The following is a 19129-nucleotide window of genomic DNA, read 5'->3' as shown; positions in this document are numbered from 1 at the left end:
ACGAAAAACAGTACAATATTTTTTTTCAAACATTATTTTTAAACGAAAAACAGTACTTTTTTTTTTTTTTTTTTACATTATTTTTAAACGAAAAAACCAACAGGGGGGTCTTAGGTTTAGGCACCAACAGGGGGGTCTTAGGTTTAGGCACCAACAGGGGGGGTCTTAGGTTTAGGCACCAACAGGGGGTCTTAGGTTTAGGCACCAAAAGGGGGGTCTTAGGTTTAGGCACCAACAGGGGGGTCTTAGGTTTAGGCACCAACAGGGGGTCTTAGGTTTAGGCACCAACAGGGGGGTCTTAGGTTTAGGCACTAACAGGGGGGTCTTAGGTTTAGGCACCAACAGGGGGTCTTAGGTTTAGGCACTAACAGGGGGGTCTAGGGGTTAGGGGTAGGTACAGGGAGGGTCACTTAGTAATTTTTTTTTTAAACGTTATTATACGTTTCAGTATTTAAACGAAAGATTAACGTTTTTACAATTGCCGATTTAATGCACATTATTTAATGATTTATAACTTTAAAAAACATTAATTTTAAACGAAATACAGTACAATTCATTTTTAAACGTTATCCATGCTTATCGTTAAAAACCCGGCGCCCTTTTTTCCCAGCGCCCCTTTTTAACGTACGCGCTGTCCACGGTATCAGTTGAAAAGGGCACCTGAGCCATCTATGTAAACATAGCGCCTCCACAGACTGCAATGTTGTTTGCTGCATATCCTGGCTATAAGGTGGCAAAAAGGGCACTCAAGATTTTTTTTCGCCTATTAAAGGGCGCCCTTTTAAAACCAATATATTTTTTTCAGCCAAAAAAGGTGCCCTTTTATAGCAGAGATTTTTTGGCTATATCATTTTTCCAGGCACCTTTTTCAAATGAATTCACTGTCCACCCAATCACGTTAGCTGAATTTCCCTATAAGATTCCATCTCCTGCTGGGACCCCTAAACTAAACCAGCGCCATATTCAAAATCTGTGTTTGCATGATGTCTTACCATTACTATGGTGGTCCAAGATGTTAGTTGTGGAGGATTCGGAATTAGTATCACAGTTCACCGCTGTAAGTTACACCAAACTCTCCCAAAAAGTGGCCCTCCTAAACCCGCTGTAGGAAGCAATATGAAGAGAAGCTTAAAAAACATTTAAAAAGGGAAGCAGTAATGGGCTTACCTCCCCAACAAGTAAAACACAGACTGTGTTGATTAAAGTTCAACAAAGATACTGTTTATTTAGGTACTCCGCAATGCAACACGTTTCGCAGGTTCTATCCTGCTTCATCAGGCAATCATAATCAGGGTCTCCCTGCGCTTCATCTGCCAAAACTTTATGCTAGCTTTGTATATATTTTTACACATGAAACAGATCTCCTGGAATTGTTTTATTGCGCAGGTACCATATACAGGCAGATGCTGCACAGATGGCTAATGGAGGCACAGAGCACCGCGATGGTATTGCAGATCCAAAGCCAGCCCGATCGTCCGTCATGGTAACCCGGAGCGTGTCGGTGTTATGTAAGCAGAATTACGCCACTATTTCCGTCATCAGGACTTCATGTAATGTAAGATCCAGGATACGCACCTGCCCATTATGGGGATTACTGCAAGCGTTATGGCCTGACTCACGCCAGGGGCTTCTGATTGCTACTCGAAGCACTCACGTTTCTAGGAACGCTTGGCTATTATAGGGATGATCATAATCAGTTCATTTGCGATTACTCAAAATTTCACGTAATTTTCATTTAATTTCTTGCCGACTTTAGCGGTTAATAGCAAAGCCCCCGTAGTGTACATGCTTTTATCATCAACACTGCTGGGTATGTTAAGTGGAATACTGGGAACAAGTAAAAAAAATATATAATTTTTCAAATAGACCTTGTAGTTTTTGAGAAAATGGATTTTAAAAATGCAAAGAAAAAATGTTTTTTAAACTCAGAAACATGAAAATTACACAAAATTGCAGTTCCTGATTACATTTATAAACCAAATTAATTAGGATTTTTTGCAAAATGTTGCATTACATATTTGCATCGTTATTGCGAATTACAATGCAAAATTAGGATTATGTGAAATTTGTGCTCCTCATGATTGGCTTATGTAACCCTGTGCTGGTGTTCCCACAGCAGCGCTCCAACTGTGGTAAAATCGCAAATGCGCTGAATGTAGCATTTTTTTTAAGTGATTCAGCTTAAATGAATGTGCAAAAAATTTCAAAAATCGCTCAGAAAATCGCTGTGCCAAATCGCAATCATAAACACTAGCCTTTCTCACCTTGCTTTTATTTGCAGAGAAAAGTTCAACAATTCAACAAGGTTCCTCCTCTTCCTTCCCTGCAGCCGCAGGTGCACACTGCTGGTACTAGAGGCCAGGGCCATGTTTCCTAAGGTCTTCTGAAGCTCTGTGACCACCCCCACCTGCTTCCTGCAGCCCGCCCCCAGCTCTGCTGTTGCTGCCAAGCTGGAGGCGGGCCGCAGCAAGCACATAGAAAAGAAAACTGCCATGGCGGCTTTGCAGAGGGAGGAGGGGGCAGGTTTTCTTTCACATCGGAATTATGGGCCAGCCGATGCTTAAAGTGTACCTGAGATTAATTAAAAGTAAAAATTCATAAATACCTGAGGTTTCCTCCAGCCCCCTTCAGCCTCGCTGCCTGGCTTCCGGTAACTTAGGGAGTTGGGGCCTCATGCGCGGGATAGCCGAGCGTGCCCTGTCGTGTTGTGCGCACTGCTTCTGCCCCGACTGGCCGAAGTTACCGGGAGGATCCAGGAGGTGGAGGACGGCAGTGAGGGAGCGATCAGGCTGAAGGGGGCTGGAGGAAGCCACAGGTATATATGAATTTTTCGTCCAACCCTCCAGGACAGTGATATTGAGATTTGGGCTCCGCCCCCAGAAACAGGAAACACCCAGCGTGAGCTCTATAAATCTGTTCCCAGGTATCCACACCTCAGTTGTGTGTTTCCTTCCCTGGGAACATGAGCTCTGTAAAGGGAGCTAGCTGGTCAGCAGCCTGGGAGTGCTGAGGCTGGTAATAGTTCCCGGAGGGAGCCTGCTTCACTACCCTGGAGGGTTGGAATATTGTTGCAGCAGAAAGCTCCTTACCTGCTTAAACAGGTTTTTCCCCTCTAGCAGCCAACTGAGCGGCTGTGCGTGCTAGAGGGAGGACAACGCGGAGCAGCCCTGACGGAGGTCCTGGACGCAGCGGTGGGGGAATATCGGCTCTGCACGGAGGAAGGATGGCTTTGCCCCCAGTCTAGCGGTACTTCTGCCGACGAGTGACTTCACTTCCGCATTTTGCGCGGCTGCAAAACAGCATTGTGTGCGTTCCTTGTGGCACTTAGCGTTTGGCCTTTGCCGAGGATGGACGCACGAAAACTTCAGGATCAGGTAAGCCGGCGGAGATCTTGTGGGGAGCCGCGTTTGATCACGGTCTGACTGGTCGCCGCACTGGTCTGAGGTTTGATTATGCTGCTCAGATGTATTTAGTCAGCATATGAATGACAGTGGCTAGATCAAGGATATTTGCTGAAGCTGTCTTTTTGTGGTGGCACATTGTTGTTTAAGACCAGTTAAACATGGATAACTGCACTGATCTTAAGTTTAATTAATAGATCAGAAAAAGCATGTTAGACTACTTGGTGATTTGATTACTTAAATGGAGCAAGATGTTTGTTACCAGTTTAAGTATTGTAAAAGTCCTGATAGTTCAGAAAAGCATTTGTTCACATGTGACTGATTGTTTTTTGTGCAGCTCAATGTGTTTTGCATAAGTAATTGTTGCATAGCTACCTGAATGAATGTTAACTACATGGTGCATTCATTGTGGGGAGTGAGCTGGTTACTGGGTTAGCTGCATATAATGTTGGATGTTTTCCTTCTAAGTTTGCAGGAGGGATTTATTGGTGCAGTATCACCAAATATATTAAGTTTAAAAAAAAAAAAAAAAAAAAAAATGTTTCCCTCTCTCTCTCCTGCAATACATTTTAGCAGCTGTATGCATCTACATTCTGTCTAGATGAGCTACACTTGAGTTGATATGCATCCTAAATTATCTGTCTGATTGCTGTACTTAAGCTTATTTTACAGATAATGATATTCCTTTTTTTGGTAAACAACTCACTATATACACAGAGTATATATGAATAAAGGGAGATATGATATGAATATGTTCAGGAGAGGATTTATGTGATTAATTACAGGCTTTAATGAATTATAGTAATTAATCTCATGGTATTATTCTCTTCATATGTTTTTCAGGAGACTTCGGACTTATCCGATAGCTCTAACAGGTCCAGGAGTTGCCTTGTCTGTAAGGTTGTTTTGCCAACTAGCTGGACAAAAGCATCTTGCCAAGGATGTATTACAAAGTTAATTAATGAAGAGAATACTGCCTCCTGCAAAGAGTTTATGACTACCATGAGGCATGAAATGGTAGAGACATTTAGAGCATTCAGGGAAAATCTGCCTACAGGGTCAGCTCCTGTGGTACCTCCTGTGGCAGTTATTCCCAAGGAGAATCCTAAGCCAAGAAAAGCTCTTGTAAAAACTACAAGACGTTTAATTTCTTCAGATGAAGAAGAAGAAGAGGAAATACAGGATGTTCTTCCTGGAGGACAGGTTAACAGGGATTTATCACAGGATGATATGTCAGATCAAAGTGATACGGATGAGAAACTTATGTTTTCAAGATTCAGATTTCCGGTGGAAGAGACTGATGGATTAGTGCGGGCTATTCACACTACCTTGAATATTAATCAGACCACTCCCGCTCCTGTGTCCATACATGATAAATTATATTCTGGTATGGATCCCACACTACATTTAAATTTTCCTGTACATCCCTCAACAAAAAACCTAATTAATACGCAATGAAAATACCCAGAGAAAAAACTTTTTATTTCCAGAGGGTTTAGAAAGCGATTCCCCTTTTCAGAAGAAGATGCAAAACTATGGGAAGGTTGTCCCAAGTTAGACGCAGCGTTCAGTCTAATGAATAGGGAGAATGAACTTGCTTTTGAGGATTTGGGTTTCCTTAAAGACCCAGCAGACAAGAAAATTGATTTGTCACTTAAAAAAGCTTATACAGCAGCAGTAACTAACTTTAAGCCTGCTGCAGCCACCACCTGTGTCTCTAGGACCACTTTATTATGGATAGAGAGGGTGGAAGAATTAGTCAAAACTGATGCTCCTAAAAAGGACATTTTAGAAGCTCTGAGTGTTGTTAAGAAATCTAATAATTATGTTATTGATGCTTCAACAGAGTCACTAAGAGTTACAGCAAAGACAACAGCACTAGTTAATAATGCCCGCAGAAATCTGTGGCTCAAGACATGGGACGGTAGCCAATCGTCCAAGTCTAAGGCATGTAATCTACCCTTTACGGGGGATCTGTTATTTGGCCCTCAGCTCCAAGAAGTCTTGGAGAAGATGGCAAGCAGGAAATTATCATTTCCGAAGAAAAAGAAATTCAAGCCGAATAGGCCCTTTTTTCGCCGCAATAACCAGGCGAGAGATAAAGGGGTCCAAAAAAGAAGGACTTGGCCAATTAATAAGGAAGGGCCTAGGAGGACTCCGCTGCATAAGCCAGCGGAGCCCCAAAGCAAGCACCAGTGACGCCAGGCTGAAAGTAGGGGGCAGGTTATCTCGCTTTTATCCAGAGTGGAGAAAGATAACCTCGAATCAATTCATTTTAGACCTAATAAAAGACGGGTACAAGATAAGATTCATAAAAAAGCCCCCGGTGAGATTTGTAAAGACTTTAATGCCGAAAGACAGAGAAGCCAGGATGGCATTACAGGAATTACTAAGAGACATGATGGACAGAAATGTCATAAAAGAGGTACCACCTCAGGAAAGAAACCGAGGGTTCTATTCTCGAATTTTTCTGATCAAAAAGCCAACCGGAAAATTCAGAATGATTCTGAACTTAAAACCACTAAACCCCTTTATTGTATACGAAAAGTTCAGAATGGAAACTGTGTATACGATGAGGAACTTACTGAATGCAGACGTGTTTATGGTGAACATAGATCTGACAGACGCTTATTGGCACATCCCAATCAGAAGGGAGTCTCAAAAGTACCTAAGATTCAGTGTACAAGGAGACGGTGGAGTGCTGCATTATCAATTCTCGTGCCTTCCTTTCGGAATATCTTCAGCACCAAGAGTGTTTACGAAAGTAATGGCAGAGGTGGTAGGAAATCTTCATCTCCAGAACATTATAATAATCCCTTATCTGGACGACCTATTAGTTCTAGCAGACAATGCGGTACTGCTTCAAAGAGATCTGAAGAGGGTGTTAGGTCAGTTAGAAACCCTGGGTTGGTTAGTAAATTACCAAAAGTCACATCTGGATCCATCCCAGGTGATCAAATTTTTGGGGTTCATAATAAATTCACCCCTTCAAAGACTGTTCTTGCCAGAGGACAAGGTGACAAAAGTGCAGTCGACAATAGTCAGCCTTCTAGAGTCAGACGCCATCTCAGTACGGCAGTGCATGAGTATAGTGGGTCTTCTAACCTCAACAGCACCAGCAGTAGATTGGGCAATGGCTCACGTAAGAGTTCTCCAGAACTGGCTACTGGAAAACTGGAACAGAAATCAGGGCGATTTAGAAAGCGTATTATCAATACCAACCTGGGTAAAGGAATCACTGCCTTGGTGGATGGATATAAAAAATCTTCAGTTAGGAAGACTATGGCGGTCTCCTCCAACAAAGATTATAACAACAGACGCAAGTTTGATGGGTTGGGGAGCCCATGTGGACGGACTATACCTGCAAGGGTCATGGACAGACCCAGTAAGGGGAGAGTCATCCAACTTCAGAGAAATGAAGGCAGTTCATATGGCCCTAATACAAGCATCAGAGTGTCTAAAGGGGCATCATCTTCAGGTTCGTTCAGACAACATAACAGTAGTAGCCTATCTGAACAAACAAGGAGGGACAAGGTCCAGAAAACTCCTAGAAGTGTCACTGAAGATCTTAGATTGGGCAGAGCTGAATCTGCTATCGTTAACAGCAGTCCATCTGAAAGGGACATTAAATCGAATGGCCGACCTTCTAAGCAGATAAAGACTGTCAAATTCCGAGCTGAGGCTCAACCCGGAAGTATTCAGAATGATAACGGCCAGATGGGGGTGGCCCGAAATAGACCTTTTTGCCAATCAGACGAACTCTCAGTGCAGAAGGTTTTTCTCTCTAGATCCGAAGGGAGCATGTGCAATAGATGCGTTGGCCCAAGATTGGATCTTCAGCAAAGCATATGCCTTTCCACCAATCCCCTTGATTCCTCTTGTATTACAGAAGCTGAAACTGTCCAGAATGACTCTGATATTAATAGCACCAGATTGGCCAAAACGATCATGGTACCCGTTGTTACTAAAAATGCTGAAAAAAGATCCTTTACTCCTCCCTCAGGAGGAATTACTTTTAGATCAAGAGGAACACAGATGGGTACATGTTCCAAATCTGCATCTAAAAGCGTGGTTTCTGAAAGGGATGTTCTGAAGTCCAAGGGCCTGTCAGACAGAGTGATCAAGACGGTTCTGAATAGCAGAAAGAAAGTAACCAGATCGATCTATTCTAAGTATTGGAAGACTTTTTTAGACTGGAAAAAGAGAAATAAAGTTAAAGACAATAAATTACCGACAATTCTTGAGTTCCTGCAAGATGGAATTGAGAGGGGTTTGGCCTTAAGTACAATTAAGGTACAAGTAGCAGCAATTTCTGTTTTCGTTGATAAGAAATTAGCCTTAGATCCCCTGGTGATCAGATTTATGAAATCGGTAGAAAGATCAAGGCCAATAGTTAAGAAATCATGTCCTAGGTGGGACCTATCTTTAGTTTTCAATGTACTTATGGAAGAGCCATTCGAACCTCTAGAAGAAATTTCGTTAAGGAATCTTACAATTAAAACCATATTCTTAGTAGCGATTACCTCTGCAAAAAGAGTAAGCGAATTAGAGGCACTAAGCAGTGATGAACAATTCTGTTCTATATTTGAAGACCGAGTGATATTGAAGACGGTAACTGATTTTTTACCAAAAGTATCATCAGTGTCTAATAGGGGGGAAGAGATAATATTGCCTACCTTCTGCAATAAAGCAGTTCATCCAAAAGAGAAGCAGTGGCACAAGCTGGATGTAAGGAGGTGCTTACTAATATACTTAAAAAGAGTGAAGCAACTCAGGAAAACAGACAGGTTATTTGTTAATTTCACTGGAAATAAAGTGGGAGAAAAAATGACCAAAGCTTCGATAGCAAGATGGCTCAAGGTTTGTATTGAGGAAGCTTACAAATTGAGGCAGTTGGAGTCACCTAAAGAGATCACAGCACACTCTACTAGAGCTATGGCAACCTCCTGGGCCTATAGAGCTGGGGCATCGGCATCGGAGATCTGCCGGGCAGCAACATGGAGGAGTGTCAACACGTTCGTCAGACATTACCGTCTAGATCTGATGACAGCAGGAGAACAGTCCTTCGGGAGGATAGTTCTACAGGCTGTGGTCCCGCCCTAAGGTGGGTGATTCCTTGTTTATCATCTCAATGTCACTGTCCTGGAGGGTTGGACGAAAAAACCAGGATTACGACCTGGTAATTCTATTTTTGACAACCCTCCAGGACAGTCCTTAGTTCCCACCCGTTAAAGTGAACCAGAGACGAAGCACCCTTGTGTATTTTACCATAGAAATCAGTGGGAACATTAGAGAAAACATTTACCATGCTCTCTGTTCCATCCTCACTGCTAAAAGTGTCTGTTATCTAGCTGAGATAAGAATCCCGGACTGAGCATTGATTCTGGCTTTGCTATAATGACTCAGCTATAATGATTCCTGAGCAAAGCCAGCAGGGGGCAGGCTTGGACTTGAAGACAGCAAAGAACACAGTCTCAGCTATAATTATTCTGTAGCAAAGCCAGACCGACTGCTTAGTCGGGATTCTTATCTTAGAGGTGATAACAGGCAAATTAAACAGAGAACAATGTAACAAAGAGCAGATTAGGTGTTTACTGTCATGTTCCCACTGATTTATAAGGTAAAATACATGAGGTTGCTTCATCTCTGGTTCTCTTTAAGCATCATGTATTTTGATGTGGGTAAGAAGTATTAGGGTATCCAGTATGACTAGGTTCAGGTCTTGTGCACAACTGAGGTGTGGATACCTGGGAACAGATTTATAGAGCTCACGCTGGGTGTTTCCTGTTTCTGGGGGCGGAGCCCAAATCTCAATGTCACTGTCCTGGAGGGTTGTCAAAAATAGAATTACCAGGTCGTAATCCTGGTTTTTTACTTTTAATTAATATCAGGTACACTTTAAAGGGGACCGAAGGTGAGAGAGAAATGGAGGATGCCATATTTATTTCCTTGTAAACAATGGCAGTTGCCTGGCAGCCCTGCTGATCTTCTGGCATAGGCAGTGTCTGAGTCAAAACCCTGGAACAAGCATATGGCTAATCCAGTAAAACTGAGTTACACTTCAGTCAGAGCACCTGATCTGCTGCATGCTTGTTCAGGGGTTATGGATAAAAGTATTAGAGGCAGAGGATTGGCAGTACAGCCAGGCAATTGGTATTGTTTAAAAGCAAATACATATGGCAGCCTCCCTCTCCCCTCAGGTTCCCTTTAATTAGCCTTATGGCTCCACCTAGTGGTCCGTGCAGCAACAGTAGAGAGCCTTACATTGCAGGCTTTCTATTTTTACACTGGAAGTACTCTTTAAAGCGGAGCTGAATGCTTGCACAGGAGACATGGAGGACACAGGGAAATCCACCCTGTGTGTTTGTAGAGAACAGCCTGTCTAATTCTCAGAAATAATGTAATATGAGCTTTCAGCTGTCTATCGAATTCTGAGCTAATATGTAAACACAGGAGGTTAACCCTTTCTGTTCTCCCAATATACTCAGTAGGAGTTCTATGAGCTGTTACAAGGATTTTTTTCTCTAAAAGCTATTATGCTGTTGCTTATCTTATCTTTTAGAGTAGAGAGGAGGTTCTGAGTTCAGGTCCGCTTTAATACTTTTGGGTTTCAGTGAAAATGTTAGAAGCTTCTGCTGATAGTAATATTGTACAGAATGATGTTAGCACTGATCATTGTCTCCGATCTTTCAGCGATCTTGGTGTGTATAGCGAGTGTGATCTCTACGGTGGGGTCGCAGTACATGCTGGCCGGAGTACTGTGGTGTGTTATCCCGCTCGCTCTGGCGCTGTTCGGGATAGTAGCGCTCACCTTCTTCATCTGGCAGCAGCCCCAGAACCAGACCAAAGCCGCGTTTATGGTGAGTTGTTTATCGTTCCGTCCGTTGTTAATTCCTCCCATACAAATTCAGATGCAGCCCATTGCTTTCAATAGCTTACAACTCCGCATTCAAACTTGTGTGTGGAAACAAATGGAGGCGGGCCCTATGTTGCTTCTTTCCCTTCCTTTCTCAGTGAGCTTCTCCCATTGGCCACCTGTCTCTAGTCATGTGATGTTGGAATAGTGGGCACTGATCTGGTAATGATCAGCTGATTAGACAGTGTGACAGTTTATTTGTGATCACGACTGGTGTTAGTACATGACCACACAAATAAAATTAGACAGTATAAGAATTTAAGTGAAGAGAAATACTCATTAGGTCAGGCTGAGAGCTTTAAAGGACACCAGAAGTGACATGTGACATGATGAGATAAACATGTGTATGTACAGTGCTTAGCACACTAATAACTATGCTATGTTCCTATTTTTCTTTCTCTGTCTGAAAGAGTTAAATATCAGGTATGTAAGTGGCTGACTCAGTCCTGACTCAGACAGGAAGTGACTACAGTGTGACCCTCCCTCACTGATAAGAAATTCCAACTATAAAACACTTTCCTAGCAGAAAATGGCTTCTGAGAGCAGGAAAGAGAATAGTTAATACATTTTAGCTCTGGCATACTTCAATTAATGTGTCATTGAGCAAAAACAATAAAACAGTTAAAACTTAAAAAAAAGTAGATTTAAATATAAAATAAAACTGTGGAATATCTTAAAAAGTCATTTTTAGGAGCAGGAAGATGGATACAATTGTTTTTCATTAGTTTAATTTCGCCTCGGGTGTCCTTTAAACTTCTCATATATCCACGTACCTGAGAGATGGATAAAGATGTAATGGGGCTCTGGACAAGGTAGTATATTTGGGGCCCTTAGTTATCTTTTTGGTAAGCTAAAGTGGAGAGGGGGGTAGGTGGGCCCCTTGATGCCCACTAGGCCTCAAGTACCTGCCTAGGTTGCCTGGTGGATAATCCTGCTCTTCTGTTCCACGCCATTTGTTTGGTGCTATGTAAAGCACTACAGAAGATGTTGGCGCTATTAAAAAAAAAAAATATATATATATATATATATATATATATATATATATATATATATATATATATATATTAATTTATACCTTACAAAGATTTCTGCGTTGTTTTGTTTCACTGAAAATGCCTCTATGTAATATCTGACCCCTTTCTGTTTTTGAGTGCAGAATAAGGGCTTGTCTGTTGTCACCAATCGTCACTTTTTCTGCATAAGTTGTCTGTCAGCTTTGTATTGCTGGCAATAGTTTTCCCTGGACAGAGAATGGCGGCATACTGCTGGGCTTGGCTCCACCCCCCAAACCTGATAGGACAGACCACTCAATAAATTAAAGGACTCCACCCCCTCCAGCCATTCTGATAAAAAGCAGTCCTCAAATGGACAAGAGCGGGGGATCCGTATGCCGCCATTATCTGTAAAGGAAAATTACCGAGAGGTGAGTATACAATTTTTACCGGGAGGTGAGTATACAATTTTCCAGTCTCTGCATGTGTGACTATTCCATTGATTAATTGATTGCAGTTGTGCAGAAAGTGCCCAGAAAAACTGACGAGTGCAGACAGGCCCTAATACAGATATCTGTGTGCAGGTTCCATGTCTGCCATTCTTACCAGTCCTGAGTATCCTGGTGAATGTCTACCTGATGGTTCAGCTGAGCGCAGATACGTGGCTCCGATATGCCGTCTGGATGATAGTTGGTAAGTTGGATATATTTGTTTTGAGGTTAGCTGAGAGCATAATACACTACAATAACATTTCTATAGCGCTTTTCTCCCATAGGACTCAAAGCGCTTAGGCTCTCTCAGATTCAGTAATTGGTAGTAGGATGAAGTATTCACACAACAAAAGTTATATTTCTGCAAATGCCAGACTGAACAGGTGGGTTTTCAGTCTGGATTTAAACACGTCCAGGGATGGAGCTGTCCTGATCTGTTGAGGTAAGGAGTTCCATAACGTAGGAGCGGCATGACAGAAGGCTCTGGGACCAAAAGTTTCCAAGTGGACTCTGGGTAGGACTAGATTATTAGAACCTGTGGATCTGAGATTGTGGGGATTGCTACACAGCTGCAACATATCTTTCATGTATCCAGGGCCCAGATTATTCAGGGATTTAAATGTCAGTAGGCCGATCTTGAATAGGACCCTCCATTCTATAGGTAGCCAGTGGTAGAGCCTGGCACACACTTTCAATTATGATTGGCCAATCACTGACCACCTCCATGTAATATGAGGGTCAACAGATACTGAATAATACGAGCAGATTGTGTAGATAAACCCCTCATACTACACGGAGGTGGGAAAATTGGTCAGTGATTGTCCAATCATAATTGAAAGTGTGTACCAGGCTTAAAGTGTAACTCCAATATTCTGCATTGTGTGTTGCCCATCCAAATCTGGCAATAAAGGTGCATACACACATCCAATTTTCATTGACCAATAATTGCCCAATTTTACTACTTCCATGTAATATGAGCGTCTACCTACACAATCTGCTAATAGTATTCAAAATCTGTGGTCCCTCGCACTACATAGAGGTGGTAATATTGGTCCATGTTTGGGTAATGAAAATTGGATGTGTGTATGTACCCTTTTGCCTAGCCGTCCACCAACCCCATGCCTAACTAACGTCCATCCATTCTTTACCGCTATATCCTCACTCAGTAGACCTATTCATAGGGTCCTTTCATACTATGCATGTTGCATTGTGATACGTTCACAACCGTGGCGAAAAGTTGCATCGCGCACTTAGACGTCGCAGTGTGACCACTGACTATACAGTGAAGCATATAGTACAATGAAATTATGCTTCACTGCCAGTGTTAACACACACATCGTCCCAAAACACTTACAGCGTGCTGTGCGTTACTCCGATGAGATCTGCTACACTGTGTGTGAACACGCCACAGAAATATAATTGCATAGCGTCGGAATGTGATGATATTATCTATTGTGAACAGGTTCAGTGTGAAAGTACGCATAATCTTGCAGGGGCGTAACTAGAAATCCCCGGGCCCCCCTGCAAAAAAAAAAATCCTCAGTGCCCCCCCTCCTGCAATCATTAGTGGCAGCGGTAGACTGGACACATACCTCCTTAGCGCCGGAGGTCTCTGATCTCTAAGAGCTTCATGTTACTTCCTGTTTACACAGGAAGTGACATGAAGCACTTACTGATGGGAGACCTCCGGCGCTAAGGAGGTATGTGTCCAGTCTGCCGCCGCTAATGATTGCAGGAGGGGGAGCGCTAAGAGGAGAGCCCGAGGTGAGGGAGGGGAATGTCCCCCCTCCCCTCCGATCTGCGGCCACGCCCGCCCTCCTTATGTTGTGACCCTGCCTGCCCCAAAAAAGTCCCAGAGCGCCCCCCCCCCCCCGCGCTGGTGCAGGGGTTGCATCCCCTATTGTTACGCCGGTGTAATCTTACACCTAAAGTCTCATTAATAATAATAATAAAAGGCCTTGATTTACAATGCGCACGCTATGCTGTTTGTGTAACGCAGTTTACGGAATCAATGTGTGCGTTGTGCACATAAAGCAAGTTGCGTTTACATTAGGGGTAAATGGCGGTAAAAAAATGTGCACGTACAGTATGCGAATATAAATTTTACTTTCGTGAACCACAGTCAAGGTCCTGTATACTGGCTTCGAAAGACTGGAGGTGAAGCTGTGTAACATCTTTGGACCTCCATTAGGTATTTAGTTTGTATTATTTTGCGGGGTGTGGATGCACTGGCCTGTAAAAAAAACTGCCCCACCCCCTTAAAGGAACACTATCATGAAAAATGTTAAAATGTAAAATATATTTTTATCATTTTTTTTTTAAATCTTCCAGAGTGAAATGAGCCACAAATTACTTTTCTCCTATGTTGCTGTCACTTACAGTAGGCAGTAGAAATTTGACATTACCGACAGCTTTCGGGCTAGTCCATCTCTCCATAGGGGATTTTCAGCATGGTCTTTATTCTTTATAATTGGTTCTAAAGGAATGAGTATTTTACATTGCAAGAACCACACAGATTCTTGCAACAGTGATCCATTAGACATGTAAGTAACTTTTAGACAGCACATTAACCACTTCACACCCCAGGCTATTTTACCTTCCGGCCAAGAGACATTTTCACCTATCGGCGCTCCTCCCACTCATTTGTCTATAACTTTATCGCTGCTTCTCACACCTTAATGATCTATATCTTGTTTTTTGGTTTTTTTTTTACCACAAATTAAGGTTTAGTGGTCGAAACATGTCAGTAATTACTTTATTTTCTATGCATTTTATAGGGGAAAAAAAAGGAAAAAAATGAAAAACATAAATTACACTATTTCTCCAATTTCACCCCTATAGCTTTAAAATAAACAATGCTAGTGTAGATTAAACCCACATTATTTGCCCATTTGCCCCAGCTATCACAGCATTTAATTATGTAATTAGTACAATGTATGGCAAGCTAATATGTAAACATGTCAGCCTCTACATTGCTCTCACCTCAGGTTACCTTTGAAAAAAAAAAAAATTAGAGATGTGTAAATTACGTCCCTAGTAAAATTAATATTTTATTTGGAAACAAAGGTTATTTTTTTATATTCTACCACGGTATATCAATAATTACAAAACAGTTATTTACAAAAACAGTAATATATCCTCATGACAATTATTAAAAAGTCCCTATGTCAATTTTTTTTTTAATTTTTTTTTTACAATGCTATATTTTGGTAACTATGAGGTAGGGGTGTAATCGGTTTAAAACAAAAAAAAAAACAAAAAAAAAAAGTATTTTATACATAATAGTATATGTAGGTGTATTTTTACTTTTTGGCCACAAGATGGTGCCACACTTGGAAGTGTTATGTGTATCTGTATTAGGCCCAGTGCACACCAGAACCTCTAGCAGATCTGCAAAATGCTAGAGGTTTTTGAAGCAGATTTCAGAGCGATTCTAGGCATGTTGTCTAACCATGCCTAGCGTTTTTTGGAGCGTTTTTGTGTAGCAGATAGCAAATATTGTTACAGTAAAGCTGTTACTGAACAGCGTCTGTAACAAACGCTTGGAAAACCACTCTGATCGAGCGTTTTTCAGAAAGGTTTTCCCACTTTTCTATACTTTAACAAAAGTGAACCTCCAGACTAAAAATTGACTCAGCAGCACTGAAACTAGAAAATTGAATACTTACCTCCAGTAATTTTCTTTTCTTGTATAAACAATGGCGGCATACATATGGGTTAGGCCACGCCCCCCTGACCCCACAGGACAGACTTCTCTATAAGACTGAACAATGCCCCCCCCTCCGCCATTCTTGGTAAAAATCAGTCCTCGAATGGACAGAAGGGTGGGATTCGTATGCCGCCATTGTTTATACAAGAAAAGAAAATTACTGGAGGTAAGTATTCAATTTTCTAGGTTCTTGCATAAACATGGCGGCATACATATGGGATGTATCCAATCAATAATGAGGGAGGGAAATTGCAGTAAACACACTATTTTTATTTAACAGTTTGCAGATAATACAGCTTTCCCAAAATTCAAGGATGACCAGAAAGCAGAGTCAACTTTATAATGAGACACAAATGTATTTGTGGATGACCAGCTAGCTGCTTTACAAATAGTATCTAAGGATACCTTTGAAAACTGAGCATATGATGCAGCCATACCTCTCGTGGAGTGAGCTTTCACTTCTCGAGGTATTGGCAAACCTTTTAACTGGTATGCTTTCTGAATAGCTTTTACTAACCATGCAGAAAGTGTCCTTGCAGATACCTTCTTGCCTGTTTATCCCTTGTGAATTGATGAACAAATGTTCTGATGTTCTGAAGGAAGCCGTGGCTGCCAGATAGGCTTTTATTGACCTGCCGACATCCAAAGGGTGATCTTCCCCTTCGACTGAGAAGGTAGGGAGCGTCAGCTCCTGATTAATATGAAACACAGAGGCCACCTTTGGAATATAGGACAGTACTGGTCTTATTATCACTCTGTCTGGATAGAATTCAAGCAAATTTCCTGAACAACCTAAAGCTTGCAGGTCTGACACCCTCTTTGCTGAAGATATTGCTGTAAGAAAAAGGGTTTTTAAAGTTATATCTTGTAAGGAGGATGTTTCTATAGGGTGAAACGGTGGCAGAGACATTGCATCAAGGACTATACACAGGTCCCACTTCGGGAAAAAAGGTTTTCTTGGCGGACGGATTTTCAGAACTGCTTTTAGAAATTGTACTACTAATGGATGTAGTGCCCACTTCGTAACTGTCAGTGCTGATATAGCTGAGACTTGGACTTTTAGAGCCGAGAGGCTTAGCGATTTGTCGACTCCCGACTGAAGAAAGTCTAAGATATTACCTACATTAGGTGATAATTTGTCAAAAGATTTTTCCAATGCGAAGGTAGCGAATCTTTCCCAGATTTTATAATAAGTTGAATTTGTTGAGGATTTTCTAGCTTTTAGGAGAGTCTCTACTACAGGATTGGAGCAGCCCTGATTTAACCTCCTGAGCGGTCTGGACGAGCTCAGCTCGTCCATCACCGCCGGAGGCTGCCGCTCAGGCCCTGCTGGGCCGATTTTTACCAAATAAAGTGCAGCACACGCAGCCGGCACTTTGCCAGCCGCGTGTGCTGCCTGATCGCCGCCGCTCTGCGGCGATTCGCCGCGAGCAGCGGCGAAAGAGGGCCCCCCTAGCCGCCTGAGCCCTGCGCAGCCGGAACAAAAAGTTCCGGCCAGCGCTAAGGGCTGGATCGGAGGCGGCTGACGTCAGGACGTCGGCTGACGTCGATGACGTCACTCCGCTCGTCGCTATGGCGACGATATAAGCAAAACAAGGAAGGCCGCTCATTGCGGCCTTCCTTGTTTATTCTGGGCGCCGGAGGCGATCGGAAGATCGCCTCCGGAGCGCCCTCTAGTGGGCTTTCATGCAGCCAACTTTCAGTTGGCTGCATGAAATAGTTTTTTTTTTATTTAAAAAAAACCCTCCCGCAGCCACCCTGGCGATTTAATCAGAACGCCAGGGTGGTTAAGTATGCTTGCCTCTCAGTTTCCATGCAGTTAAATGTAGTGTTTGCACATTCGGATAAAGAAGTTTCCCCTGGAACAGAAGATTGTGCCACTGCGGGAGTTTTATTGGCTTTTCCACACTCAACTCTATCGCCAATGCAAACCAGGGTCTCCGGGGCCAGAACGGCATTATAGCTATGATCGTGGCGGACCCTGTTGACACTTTCTGAAGGAACCTGGGTATCATTGGAAGTGGAGGAAAGGCATATCCTGTGCTGAAAGTCCATTCCTGCGTCAGGCAGTCTATTCCCAACGCCCCCGGATGAGGGTATCTGGTGAAGAACCTCTCTACTTTCGCATTCCACGGAGTCGCCCAGAGGTCCACTTCTGGTCTGCCCCATAGCTCTGTAATCCAATTGAATATTTGATCGTTCAGTCGCCACTCGTTCTGATCTGCAAATGTCCTGCTCAGATGGTCTGCTATATAATTGCTGGTTCCCGGTAGGTAGGTTGCTGACAGATTGGCCAGATTCTTCTGCGCCCAATTCATTATTTTGCTTGTCTCCTGAAGCAGAGCTAAGCTCCGAGTTCCCCCCCTGTCTTTTTATGTAGGTAACTGCAGTTACATTGTCTATCCTTAATAATACATTCTTTTTGTAGACTAGAAAGTGAAAAGATTTTAGGGCCATAAAGGCCACTCTCAATTCCAGGATGTTTGACGGGACATGATTGCTTGGCTGCATCCATTTTCCTTGCATGTGGATACCGTTGCAGTGAGCCCCCCAACCTGACCCGCTTGCATCGGAGGTAATCAGTAGTGGCGTTGAAGGCTGAATTTAATGACAGTTCAAAAGATGCTTTTTGGTCGTCCACCAAGTCAAGGACGAAATCACTTGTTCCGGAAGGATTAATATCTGCTTCAAACTTTTCCTGTTCCATTTCCTCAGAAAGTAATTCTGTAGAACCCTCAGGTGCCAATGGGCCCACCTGACCATCAGTATTGTCGATGATAATGTCCCTAATAGGCTCATACACTGTCTCACCGATAATCTTCGTGTATGTAGGACTTGTAACACTTTTTCCTGAATTAAACAAACCTTTTGTTGTGGCAAAATAATTTTGTTTTCTGTTGTTATGAATCTGGCTCCTAGGAATACCATGTCTTGTGAGGGAATAAGATGACTTTTTTCTAGGTTCACTAACCATCCCAGGCTCTCCAGTGTTGTTAATAACTTTTTTTGATGAGAAAGAAGAATATCTTTGTCCTGATTCAGAAGAAGTATATCGTCTAGATAATGGAAAACCCGTAATCCCTGCGTTCTTAGAAAAGCTATCACTGGTAGTAGGACCTTTGTAAAGCATCTTGGGGCCGTAGAGATACCGAACGGCAGTGCCTGGAACTGATAGTGCTTCCCTTGGACAGCGAAACGTAGGAATTTTTGGTAGTGTTGATTGATTGGGATATGGAGGTATGCGTCTGCCAGATCTACAGATGACATCCAATCGTTCACCTAAATCATGGGGATTATTGATAGAGTTGGGCCGAACCTCCGATTTTCGGTTCGCGAACCGGGTTCGCGAACTTTCGCGAAAGGTTCGGTTCGCGTTAAAGTTCGCGAACCGCAATAGACTTCAATGGGGATGCGAACTTTGAAAAAAAAAATTAATTATGCTGGCCACAAAAGTGATGGAAAAGATGTTTCAAGGGGTCTAACACCTGGAGGGGGGGATGGCGGAGTGGGATACATGCCAAAAGTCCCCGGGAAAAATCTGGATTTGACGCAAAGCAGCGTTTTAAGGGCAGAAATCACATTGAATGTTAAATGACAGGCCTAAAGTGCTTTCAAACATC

General features: G+C 42.7%; 2 protein-coding genes across 2 annotated transcripts in view; both read left to right on the top strand.

Annotated features, from left to right (window-relative positions):
- Positions 1-19129, top strand: part of LOC137564469 (cationic amino acid transporter 2-like) — a 110837-nt gene that overhangs the window by 30836 nt on the left and 60872 nt on the right. Inside the window, exons 9-11 of the mRNA XM_068278367.1 lie at positions 1387-1508; positions 10095-10261; positions 11894-12002. Coding sequence (XP_068134468.1) covers positions 1387-1508; positions 10095-10261; positions 11894-12002 — 398 coding nt within the window. The remainder of the gene's footprint in view (positions 1-1386; positions 1509-10094; positions 10262-11893; positions 12003-19129) is intronic.
- LOC137560791 (uncharacterized) lies at positions 3314-5467 on the top strand. Its single transcript, XM_068271933.1, has 3 exons — positions 3314-3374; positions 4245-4788; positions 5394-5467. Exons 1-3 carry the CDS (start codon positions 3348-3350, stop codon positions 5465-5467), a joined length of 645 nt encoding a protein of 214 aa, XP_068128034.1. The 5' UTR covers positions 3314-3347.

Source organism: Hyperolius riggenbachi, chromosome 3 (genome assembly GCF_040937935.1).
Source record: "Hyperolius riggenbachi isolate aHypRig1 chromosome 3, aHypRig1.pri, whole genome shotgun sequence".
Lineage (NCBI taxonomy): Eukaryota > Metazoa > Chordata > Amphibia > Anura > Hyperoliidae > Hyperolius > Hyperolius riggenbachi.
Note: the sequence above shows the minus strand (reverse complement) of the source record. Positions and strands in the feature narration are given on the sequence as shown.

Bases quoted from the DNA above. Each gene is read 5' to 3' on its own strand.
- LOC137560791 (XM_068271933.1), top strand. From the start codon at position 3,348: ATGGACGCACGAAAACTTCAGGATCAG. The intron at 3,375-4,244 runs GTAAGCCGGCGG...TATGTTTTTCAG, and splicing joins CACGAAAACTTCAGGATCAG to GAGACTTCGGACTTATCCGA. The intron at 4,789-5,393 runs GTATGGATCCCA...TTTGGCCCTCAG, and splicing joins ACATGATAAATTATATTCTG to CTCCAAGAAGTCTTGGAGAA.